The 12,562-nt window shown below is 48.2% G+C and overlaps 1 protein-coding gene across 1 annotated transcript in view; it reads left to right on the forward strand.

Annotated features, from left to right (window-relative positions):
* The window catches only part of LOC121559952 (contactin-5-like), a 326,846-nt gene that overhangs the window by 264,476 nt on the left and 49,808 nt on the right, over nt 1–12,562 (forward strand). The window contains exon 14 of the mRNA XM_045219969.1: nt 6,898–7,132. Within this exon, the coding sequence (XP_045075904.1) occupies nt 6,898–7,132 (235 nt within the window). The remainder of the gene's footprint in view (nt 1–6,897; nt 7,133–12,562) is intronic.

Below are 12,562 nucleotides of genomic sequence, written 5' to 3' on the forward strand. Positions count from 1 at the left end.
TAGGTACAAGGGGCTCTATGTACAAGGTGCTCTAGGTACAAGGGTCTCTAGGTACAAGGTGCTCTAGGTACAAGGTGCTGTATATACAAGGGGCTCTAGGTACAAGGTGCTGTATATGCAAGGGCCTCTAGGTACAAGGTGCTCTAGGTACAAAGTGCTCTGGGTACAAGGTGCTCTAGGTACAAGGTGCTCTAGGTACAAGGTGCTGTATATGCAAGGGCCTCTAGATACAAGTTACTCTAGGTACAAGGTGCTCTAGGTACAAGGTGCTGTATATACAATTTGCTCTACGTACAAGGCGCTCTAGGTACAAGAAGCTGTATATACAAGGGGCTCTAGGTACAAGGTGATGTATATACAAGTTGCTCTAGGTACAAGGTGCTCTAGGTACAAGTTGCTCTAGGTACAAGGTGCTGTATATACAAGTTGCTCTAGGTACAATTAACTCTAGGTACAAGGTGCTCTCGGTACAAGGTGCAGTATATACAAGGGTCTCTAGGTACAAGGTGCTGTATATACAAGGTGCTCTAGGTACAAGGTGCTGTATATACAAGGTGCTCTAGGTACAAGGTGCTGTATATACAAGGTGCTCTAGGTACAAGGTGCTCTAGGTACAAGGTGCTCTAGGTACAAGTTGCTCTAGGTACAAGGTGCTCTATGTACAGGGTGCTCTAGGTACAAGGTGCTCAAGGTACAAGGTGCTCTAGGTACAAGTTGCTCTAGGTACAAGGTGCTCTAGGTACAAGGTGCTCTAGGTACATGGTTCTGTATATACAAGGTGATCTAGGTACAAGCTTCTCAAGGTACAAGGTGCTCTAGGTACAAGGTGCTCTATGTACAAGTTGCTCTAGGTACAAGGTGCTCTAGGTACAAGGTGCTCTAGGTACATGGTTCTGTATATACAAGGTGATCTAGGTACAAGCTTCTCAAGGTACAAGGTGCTCTAGGTACAAGGTGCTCTAGGTACAAGGGGCTCTAGGTACAAGGTGCTCTAGGTACAAGGTGCTCTATGTACAAGGTGCTCTAGGTACAAGGTGCTTCCGGTACAATGTGCTCTAGGTACAAGGTGCTCTAGTTACAAGCTGATCTAGGCAGAAGGGTCTCTAGGTAGAAGGGTCTCTAGGTACAAGTTGCTCTAGGTACAAGGTCCTCTAGGTACAAGGTGCTCTAGGTAAAATGTGCTCTTGGTAACTCCTGAGTGGCGCAGTGGTCTAAGGCACTGCATCGCAGTGCTAACTGTGCCACTAGAGATCCTGGTTCGAATCCAGGCTCTGTCGCAGCCGGCCGCGACCGGGAGACTCATGGGCGGCGCACAATTGGCCCAGCGTCGTCCAGGGTAGGGGAGGGAATGGCCGGCAGGGATGTAGCTCAGTTGATAGAGCATGGCGTTTGCAATGCCAGGGTTGTGGGTTCGATTCCCACGGGGGGCCAGTATAAAAAAATATGTATTCACTAACTGTAAGTCGCTCTGGATAAGAGCGTCTGCTAAATGACGTAAATGTAAATGTAAATGTAACTCTAGGTACAAGGTGCTGTATATACAAGGTGCTCTAGGTACAAGGTGCTCAAGATACAAGGTGCTCTAGGTACAAGGTGCTCTAGGTACACGTTTCTCTAGGCCAGGTGCTGTATATACAAGGTGGTCTAGGTACAAGGTGCTCTATGTAAGAGTTGCTCTAGGTACAAGGTCCTCTAGGTACAAGGTGCTCTAGGTAAAATGTGCTGTATATAGAAGGTGCTCTAGGTACAAGGTGCTCAAGATACAAGGTGCTCTAGGTACAAGTTTCTCTAGGTACAAGGTGCTGTATATACAAGGGTCTCTAGGTACAAGGTGCTGTATATACAAGGGGCTCTAGGTACAAGGTGCTGTATATACAAGGGGCTCTAGGTACAAGGTGCTCTAGGTACAAGGTGCTCTAGGTACAAGGTGCTGTATATGCAAGGGCCTCTAGGTACAAGGTGCTCTAGGTACAAGGTGCTCTAGGTACAAGGTGCTCTAGGTACAAGGTGCTCTAGGTACAAGGTGCTGTATATGCAAGGGCCTCTAGGTACAAGTTACTCTAGGTACAAGGTGCTCTTGGTACAAGGTGCTGTATATACAATTTGCTCTAGGTACAAGGCACTCTAGGTACAAGAAGCTGTATATACAAGGGGCTCTAGGTACAAGGTGCTGTATATACAAGTTGCTCTAGGTACAAGGTGCTCTAGGTACAAGTTGCTCTAGGTACAAGGTGCTGTAATACAAGTTGCTCTAGGTACAATTAACTCTAGGTACAAGGTGCTCTCGGTACAAGGTGCAGTATATACAAGGGTCTCTAGGTACAAGGTGCTGTATATACAAGGTGCTCTAGGTACAAGGTGCTGTATATACAAGGTGCTCTAGGTACAAGGTGCTCTAGGTACAAGGTGCTCTAGGTACATGGTTCTGTATATACAAGGTGATCTAGGTACAAGCTTCTCAAGGTACAAGGTGCTCTAGGTACAAGGTGCTCTAGGTACAAGGGGCTCTAGGTACAAGGTGCTCTAGGTACAAGGTGCTCTATGTACAAGGTGCTCTAGGTACAAGGTGCTCTATGTACAAGGTGCTTTAGGTACAAGGTGCTCTATATACAAGGTGCTCTAGGTACAAGGTGCTCTATGTACAAGGGGCTCTAGGTACAAGGGGCTCTATGTACAAGGTGCTCTAGGTACAAGGGTCTCTAGGTACAAGGTGCTCTAGGTACAAGGTGCTGTATATACAAGGGTCTCTAGGTACAATGTGCTGTATATACAAGGGGCTCTAGGTACAATGTGCTGTATATGCAAGGGCCTCTAGGTACAAGGTGCTCTAGGTACAAGGTGCTGTATATACAAGGGTCTCTAGGTACAATGTGCTGTATATACAAGGGGCTCTAGGTACAAGGTGCTGTATATGCAAGGGCCTCTAGGTACAAGGTGCTCTAGGTACAAGGTGCTCTAGGTACAAGGTGCTTTAGGTACAAGGTGCTCTAGGTACAAGGTGCTGTATATGCAAGGGCCTCTAGATACAAGTTACTCTAGGTACAAGGTGCTCTAGGTACAAGGTGCTGTATATACAATTTGCTCTACGTACAAGGCGCTCTAGGTACAAGAAGCTGTATATACAAGGGGCTCTAGGTACAAGGTGCTGTATATACAAGTTGCTCTAGGTACAAGGGGCTCTATGTACAAGGTGCTCTAGGTACAAGGGGCTCTAGGTACAAGGTGCTGTATATACAAGTTGCTCTAGGTACAAGGGGCTCTATGTACAAGGTGCTCTAGGTACAAGGGTCTCTGGTACAAGGTGCTCTAGGTACAAGGTGCTGTATATACAAGGGGCTCTAGGTACAAGGTGCTGTATATGCAAGGGCCTCTAGGTACAAGGTGCTCTAGGTACAAGGTGCTCTGGGTACAAGGTGCTCTAGGTACAAGGTGCTGTATATGCAAGGGCCTCTAGATACAAGTTACTCTAGGTACTAGGTGCTCTAGGTACAAGGTGCTGTATATACAATTTGCTCTACGTACAAGGCGCTCTAGGTACAAGAAGCTGTATATACAAGGGGCTCTAGGTACAAGGTGCTGTATATACAAGTTGCTCTAGGTACAAGGTGCTCTAGGTACAAGTTGCTCTAAGTACAAGGTGCTGTATATACAAGTTGCTCTAGGTACAATTAACTCTAGGTACAAGGTGCTCTCGGTACAAGGTGCTGTATATACAAGGGTCTCTAGGTACAAGGTGCTGTATATACAAGGTGCTCTAGGTACAAGGTGCTGTATATACAAGGTGCTCTAGGTACAAGGTGCTCTAGGTACAATGTGCTCTAGGTACAAGGTGCTCTAGGTACAAGGTGCTCTATGTACAGGGTGCTCTAGGTACAAGGTGCTCAAGGTACAAGGTGCTCTAGGTACAAGGTGCTCTAGGTACAAGGTGCTCTAGGTACAAGGTGCTCTAGGTACATGGTTCTGTATATACAAGGTGATCTAGGTACAAGCTTCTCAAGGTACAAGGTGCTCTAGGTACAAGGTGCTCTAGGTACAAGGTGCTCTATGTACAAGGTGCTCTAGGTACAAGGTGCTCTAGGTACAAGGTGCTCTAGGTACATGGTTCTGTATATACAAGGTGATCTAGGTACAAGCTTCTCAAGGTACAAGGTGCTCTAGGTACAAGGTGCTCTAGGTACAAGGGGCTCTAGGTACAAGGTGCTCTAGGTACAAGGTGCTCTATGTACAAGGTGCTCTAGGTACAATGTGCTCTATGTACATGGTTCTCTATATACAAGGTGATCTAGGTACAAGCTTCTCAAGGTACAAGGTGCTCTAGGTACAAGGTGCTCTAGGTACAAGGTGCTCTATGTACAAGGTGCTCTAGGTACAAGGTGCTCTAGGTACAAGGTGCTCTAGGTACATGGTTCTGTATATACAAGGTGATCTAGGTACAAGCTTCTCAAGGTACAAGGTGCTCTAGGTACAAGGTGCTCTAGGTACAAGGGGCTCTAGGTACAAGGTGCTCTAGGTACAAGGTGCTCTATGTACAAGGTGCTCTAGGTACAAGGTGCTCTATGTACAAGGTGCTCTAGGTACAAGGTGCTCTATGTACAAGGTGCTCTAGGTACAAGGTGCTCTAGGTACAAGGTGCTGTATATACAAGGGGCTCTAGGTACAATGTGCTCTAGGTACAAGGTGCTCTAGGTACAAGGTGCTGTATATACAAGGGGCTCTAGGTACAAGATGCTGTATATACAAGGGGCTCTAGGTACAAGGTGCTCTAGGTACAAAGTGCTCTAGGTACAAGGTGCTCTAGGTACAAGGTGCTCTAGGTACAAGGTGCTGTATATACAAGGGGCTCTAGGTACAAAGTGCTCTAGGTACAAGGTGCTCTAGGTACAAGGTGCTCTATGTACAAGGTGCTCTAGGTACAAGGTGCTGTATATACAAGGGGCTCTAGGTACAAGGGGCTCTAGGTACAAGGTGCTGTATATACAAGGGGCTCTAGGTACAAAGTGCTCTAGGTACAAGGTGCTCTAGGTACAAGGTGCTCTATGTACAAGGTGCTCTAGGTACAAGGGGCTCTAGGTACAAGGGGCTCTATGTACAAGGTGCTCTAGGTACAAGGGTCTCTAGGTACAAGGTGCTGTATATACAAGGTGCTCTAGGTACAAGGTGCTGTATATACAAGGTGCTGTATATACAAGGTGCTCTAGGTACAAGGTGATCTAGGTACAAGGTGATCTAGGTACAAGGTGCTCTAGGTACAAGCTTCTCAAGGTACAAGGTGCTCTAGGTACAAGGTGCTGTATATACAAGGGGCTCTAGGTACAAGGGGCTCTAGGTACAAGGTGCTCTAGGTACAAGGTGCTCTAGGTACATGGTTCTGTATATACAAGGTGCTCTAGGTACAAGCTTCTCAAGGTACAAGGTGCTCTAGGTACAAGGTGCTGTATATACAAGGGGCTCTAGGTACAAGGTGCTCTAGGTACAAGGTGCTCTAGGTACAAGGTGCTCTAGGTACAAGCTTCTCAATGTACAAGGTGCTCTAGGTACAAGGTGCTGTAAATACAAGGGGCTCTAGGTACAAGGGGCTCTAGGTACAAGGTGCTCTAGGTACAAGGTGCTCTAGGTACAAGGGGCTCTAGGTACAAGGGGCTCTAGGTACAAGGTGCTCTAGGTACAAGGGGCTCTAGGTACAAGGGGCTCTAGGTACAAGGTGCTCTAGGTACAAGGTGCTCTAGGTACAAGGGGCTCTAGGTACAAGGGTCTCTTGGTACAAGGTGCTGTATATACAAGGGGCTCTAGGTACAAGGTGCTCTAGGTACAAGGTGCTGTATATACAAGGGGCTCTAGGTACAAGGTGCTCTAGGTACAAGGTGCTGTATATACAAGGGGCTCTAGGTACAAGGTGCTCTAGGTACAAGGTGTTCTAGGTACAAGGTGCTGTATATACAAGGTGCTCTAGGTACAAGGTGCTCTAGGTACAAGGTGCTCTAGGTACAAGGTGCTGTATATACAAGGTGCTCTAGGTACAAGGTGCTCTAGGTACAAGGGGCTCTAGGTACAAGGGTCTCTTGGTACAAGGTGCTGTATATACAAGGGGCTCTAGGTACAAGGTGCTCTAGGTACAAGGTGCTCTAGGTACAAGGTGTTGTATATACAAGGTGCTCTAGGTACAAGGTGCTCTAGGTACAAGGTGCTCTAGGTACAAGGTGCTCTAGGTACAAGGTGCTGTATATACAAGGTGCTCTAGGTACAAGGTGCTCTAGGTACAAGGTGCTCTAGGTACAAGGTTCTCTAGGTACAAGGTGCTCTAGGTACAAGGTGCTGTATATACAAGGTGCTCTAGGTACAAGGTGCTCTAGGTACAAGGTGCTCTAGGTACAAGGTGCTCTAGGTACAAGGTGCTCTAGGTACAAGGGGCTCTAGGTACAAGGTGCTCTAGGTACAAGGTGCTCTAGGTACAAGGTCCTCTAGGTACAAGGTGCTGTATATACAAGGGGCTCTAGGTACAAGGTGCTGTATATTCAAGGGGCTCTAGGTACAAGGTGCTGTATATACAAGGGGCTCTAGGTACAAGGTGCTGTATATACAAGGGGCTCTAGGTACAAGGTCCTCTAGGTACAAGGTGCTGTATATACAAGGGGCTCTAGGTACAAGGTGCTCTAGGTACAAGTATCTGTATTATGATATTGTAAGCTAGATACGGGCGGCACGATATGCTCCTATAAGGCTCCTACTTGTATACAGTACAAATATTAACATCTACAGCAGGCTGGGCTGATATTTGAACGGATTAATGAACTTATGAATGTAAATGAATGTATTTGGCTCTTTACATGACCATTGTTGTGGCCATTGATTTGGGCTTCATGTCCAGTCAAATAAAACATATATTTCCTTGTTTTCCAGCCTGTGTCTGAGGAGTTTCAGAATGGCGAGGGATTTGGCTACATTGTGGCATTCCGAGCCAATGGTACGCGAGGCTGGAAGGAGAAAATGGTGACATCAGCAGATTCCACTACATACAAGTACAGAGACGAGACCTTCCCTCCCCTCACCCCCTTCCAAGTGAAGGTGGGAGTGTACAACAACATGGGAGACGGACCCTTCAGTGGAGTGGTCACTGTGTACTCTGCAGAGGGGGGTGAGTTCTCACACTCCCACATCTAAGGATGGCTTTGCAGGGGTTGGGAAGGTTGACATTCTTCAAAGAGAAGTGGCTCCTTCACCCCCTGTTTTATTTGTCCAATGTATTAGTGTTTGCTGAGGGGCTGACTTCTTATGTCATGTCCTAGGAATTCTTATGTCATGTCCTATGAGTTCTTATGTCATGTCCTATGAGTTCTTATGTCATGTCCTATGAAAAGATCAGACCAAAAGATCAAAAGAGCACATCTTAGTCATCTAGGCAATGGGTTGCTTTGTTGATTTTGGAAATGTTGAACAGTTATTCAAAGAGAAGGACCTCCTACACTTAGTGGGCGTCCCAAATGACACCGTATTCCCTTTATAGTGCACTACTTTAGACTAGGGCCCATAGTAGTGTACTGTATCCTAGTCCTTTCATAGTGCACTACTTTAGACCAGGGCCCATAAGGCACAGTTGTCAAACTCATTCCATGGAGGGCTGAGTGTCTGCAGGTTTTTACTCCTTCCTTGTACTTGAGTGATGAATGAAGGTCACTGATTAGTAAGGAGTAGAGTGACTGAACCAGGGAACTCCCCTCACCTGGTTCTCTAGGTCTTAAAGAGTGACTGAATGTACTGTGATGAGTATGTACTGATTGATCTTTACTGTGGTGAGTATGTACTGATTGATCTTTACTGTGATTGTCACGATCGTCGTAGGAGTGAGTAGACCAAGGCGCAGCGTGTGAAACAAACATTACTTTATTTAATTAAAGTTTACCAAACAAAAACACGACTCGTGAAGTCCACGGTTAAACATACCGACACGGAACAAAAACCCACAACACCCAAGGGAAAACATACAGTTTAAATATGGCTCCCAATCAGAGACAACCCACAACAGCTGACACTCGTTGCCTCTGATTGGGAGCCACTCTGGCCAACATAGAATACACAACCTAGAACACCCAACATAGAAAATGAACACATAGAATGAACACACCCTGGCTCAACATATAGAGTCCCAGAGCCAGGGTGTGACAGTACCCCCCCCTAAAGGCGCGGACTGCGACCGCGCCTCAATAAGAGCTAAACAGGGGAGGGCTGGGTGGGCATACCTCCTCGGCGGCGGTTCTGGCTCCGGCCTTGCCCACCACCCTCCAATCAACCCCCCATAGCGCCCCTGGTCCGGTCTGACCCCGCTGGCTGGATCTGGACTGGACATTGACGGAGCGGATTGCTCACGCTCCGTTGTGGAGCAGCTGACCGGTCTTACCAGGCTGACGACTCGCACCCCGGGCTTGGTGCGAGTAGCAGGAACGGGCTGAACCAGGCTGACGACTCGCACCCCTGGCTTGGTGCGAGTGGCAGGAACGGGCTGGACCAGGCTGACGACTCGCACCCCTGGCTTGGTGCGAGTGGCAGGAACGGGCTGGACCAGGCTGACGACGCACACCGTAGGCTTGGTGCGTGGAGCAGGGACAGGCCGGACAGGGCTGGCGACGCACCCCATAGGCTTGGTGCGTGGAGCAGGGACAGGCCGGGCTGGGCTGACGACGCACACCGTAGGCTTGGTGCGTGGAGCAGGGACAGGCCGGACAGGGCTGGCGACGCACACCGTATGCTTGGTGCGTGGAGCAGGGACAGGCCGGACTGGGCTGGCGACGCACACCGTAGGCTTGGTGCATGGAGCAGGGACAGGCCGGACTGGGCTATGGAGACGGATAGGAGACCTGGAGTGAAGAGCTGCCACAACCCGTCCTGGCTGAATGCCTACCTTCACACACTCTGTGTGAGGCATCAGCACAGGACGTACAGGCTGTGTGTACCCGTACTGGCATAACAGCACGTGACACTGGCGCAGGATATCCGGGACCGAGGAGAGGCACTGGAGGCCACGAGCGCTGAGCCGGCACACTCCGTCCTGGCTGCATGCCCACCTTCGCACAACACGTGCGGGGTGCTCGCACAGGACGTAGTGGACTATGCCGGACCACTCGTGGCACAGTGCGCAGCTCCGCATACCGCGGAACCTGCCCAGTCTCATGCTGCCATGCCTGAGTACGGGGAGTTGGCTCTGCTCTCCATCCAGGCTCCGCCAACCTGCCTTCTGGCCCCCAAAACCCGGTGGCCTTCTCTCCTCGTCTCCCATTTCGCCCTGTGGCAGCCTCCTGCTGCCCAGTCGCCCATGCCGTGTGCCCCCCCCTAAAAAATTATTGGGGGTGCCTCTCGTCCGTCCGACGATGGCACTGCTGACGCCGCTGCTCCTCTCTCGCCAGGGCCTTGATCCTACCCCAAGGTCCCTTGCCCCCGAGCATGTCCTCCCAGGACCACACTTTGCCCACCTGGGCCATCGCCAGCCTCTCCATCTCCTTTCCTGGCGCTTCCTCCCATGTCCAGTCTGCCTGCTCCTGGACACGCTGCTTGGTCTTGGTATGGTGGGTTTTTCTGTCACGATCGTCGTAGGAGTGAGTAGACCAAGGCGCAGCGTGTGAAACAAACATGACTTTATTTAATTAAAGTTTACCAAACAAAAACACGACTCGTGAAGTCCACGGTTAAACATACCGACACGGAACAAAAACCCACAACACCCAAGGGAAAACATACAGTTTAAATATGGCTCCCAATCAGAGACAACCCACAACAGCTGACACTCGTTGCCTCTGATTGGGAGCCACTCTGACCAACATAGAATACACAACCTAGAACACCCAACATAGAAAATGAACACATAGAATGAACACACCCTGGCTCAACATAAAGAGTCCCAGAGCCAGGGTGTGACAGTGATGAGTATGTACTGATTGATCTTTACTGTGATGAGTATGTACTGATTGATGTTCACTGTGATGAATACAGTGAGGGAAAAAAGTATTTGATCACCTGCTGATTTTGTACGTTTGCCCTCTGACAAAGACAAGATCAGTCTATAATTTTAATGGTAGGTTTATTTGAACAGTGAGAGACAGAAAAACACATGTCAAAAATGTTATAAATCGATTTGCATTTTAATGAGGGAAATAAGTATTTGACCCCTCTGCAAAACATGACTTACTTGGTGGCAAAACCCTTGTTGGCAATCACAGAGGTCAGACGTTTCTTGTAGTAGGCCACCAGGTTTGCACACATCTCAGGAGGGATTTTGTCCCACTCGAACCTTCAGCTCCCTCCACAGATTTTCTATGGGATTAAGGTCTGGAGACTGGCTAGGCCACTCCAGGACCTTAATGTGCTTCTTCTTGAGCCACTCCTTTGTTGCCTTGGCCGTGTGTTTTGGATCATTGTCATGCTGGAATACCAATCCACGACCCATTTTCAATGCCCTGGCTGAGGGAAGGAGGTTCTCACCCAAGATTTGATGGTACATGGTCCCGTCCATCGTCCCTTTGATGCGGTGAAGTTGTCCTGTCCCCTTAGCAGAAAAACAGCCCCAAAGCATAATGTTTCCACCTCCATGTTTGACGGTGGGGATGGTGTTCTTGGGGTCATAGGCAGCATTCCTCCTCCTCCAAACACGGTGAGTTGAGTTGATGCCAAAGAGCTCCATTTTGGTCTCATCTGACCACAACACTTTCACCCAGTTCTCCTCTGAATCATTCAGATGTTCATAGGCAAACTTCAGACGGGCCTGTATATGTGCTTTCTTGAGCAGGGGGACCTTGCGGGCGCTGCAGGATTTTAGTCCTTCATGGCGTATTGTGTTACCAATTGTTTTCTTGGTGACTATGGTCCCAGCTGCCTTGAAATCATTGACAAGATCCTCCCGTGTAGTTCTGGGCTGATTCCTCACCGTTCTCATGATCATTGCAACTCCACGAGGTGAGATCAGTATGTACTGATTGATATTTACTGTGATGCGTATGTACTGATTGATCTCTACTGTGATGAGTTTGTACTGATTTATCTTTACTGTGATGAGTATGTACTGATTGATCTTTACTGTGATGAGTATGTGCTGATTGATCTTTACTGTGATGAGTATGTACTGATTGATCTTTACTGTGACGAGTATGTACTGATTGATGTTCACTGTGATAAATATACAGTACCATGATGGGAGATTTGCACACTCTTGGCAAACTCTCAACCAGCTTCAATGATGAAGTCACCTGGAATGCATTCCAATTTACAGGTGTGTCTTGAAAGTTAATTAGTGGAATTTGTTTCCTTCTTAATGCGTTTGAGCCGATCAAATTGGAGTGGGTCTAGGGTTTCTGGGATAATGGTGTTGATGTGAGCCATGACCAGCCTTTCAAAGCACTTCATGGCTACAGACATGAGTGCTATGGGTCGGTAGTTATTTAGGCAGGTTACCTTGGGCACAGGGACTGTTCTCCTGTTCTGGAGTGTTCTTGGGCACAGGGACTATAGTGGTCTGTTTGAAACATGTTGGTATTACAGACTCAGTCAGGGACAGGTTGAAAATGTCAGTGAATACTCTTGCCAGTTGGTCAGCGCATGCTCGGAGTACACGTCCTGGGAATCCGTATGGCCCTTCGGCCTTGTGAATGTTGACCTGTTTAAAGGTCTTCCTCACATCGGCTACGAAGAGCGTAATCACACAGTCGTCCGGAACAGCTGATGCTCTCATGCGTGCTTCAGTGTTGCTTGCCTCGAAGCAAATTTAGAAATAATTTAGCTCGTCTGGTAGGCTCGTGTCACTGGGCAGCTCGCGGCTGTGCTTCCCTTAGTAATCTGTAATAGTTTGCAAGCCCTGCCACATCTGACGAGCGTCGGAGCCGGTGTAGTACAATTAAATCTTAGACCTGTATTGATGCTTTGCCTGTTTGATGGTTAGTCGGAGGGCATAGCGGGATTTCTTATAAGCTTCCGGGTTAGAGTCCTGCTCCTTGAAAGCGGCATTTCTACCCTTTAGCTCAGTGCGGATTTTGCCTGTAATCCATGGCTTTTGGTTGGGGTATGTACGTTCGGTCACTGAGGGGACAACGTCATCGATTCACTTATTGATGAAGCCGGTGACTGATGTGGTGTACTCCTCAATGCTATCTGAAGAATCCCGGAACATGTTCCAGTGTGTGCTAGCAAAACAGTGCTGTAGCTTAGCATCTGTGTCATCTGACCACTTTTTTATTAACCGAAACACTGGTGCTTCCTGCTTTAGTTCTTGCTTGTAAGCAGGAGGACAGAGTTATGGTCAGATTTTCCAAATGGAGGGTGAGGAAAAGCTTTGTACGCGTCTCTGTGTGTGGACAAAAGGTGGTCTAGAGTTTTTCTTTCTCTGGTTGCACATTTAACATGCTGGTAGAAATGAGGTAAAACGGATTTAAGTTTCCCTGCATTAAAGTCCCCGGCCACTAGGAGCGCCGCTTCTGGATGAGCGTTTTCCTGTTTGCTTATGGCCTTATACAGCTCATTGATGTCACGGTTTCGGCCGAGGCTGCCTCTCTCCCTTGTTCGGGCAGGCTTCGGCGTTCGTTGTCTC

This window comes from Coregonus clupeaformis, chromosome 6, assembly GCF_020615455.1.
Source record: "Coregonus clupeaformis isolate EN_2021a chromosome 6, ASM2061545v1, whole genome shotgun sequence".
In the NCBI taxonomy this organism is placed as follows: domain Eukaryota; kingdom Metazoa; phylum Chordata; class Actinopteri; order Salmoniformes; family Salmonidae; genus Coregonus; species Coregonus clupeaformis.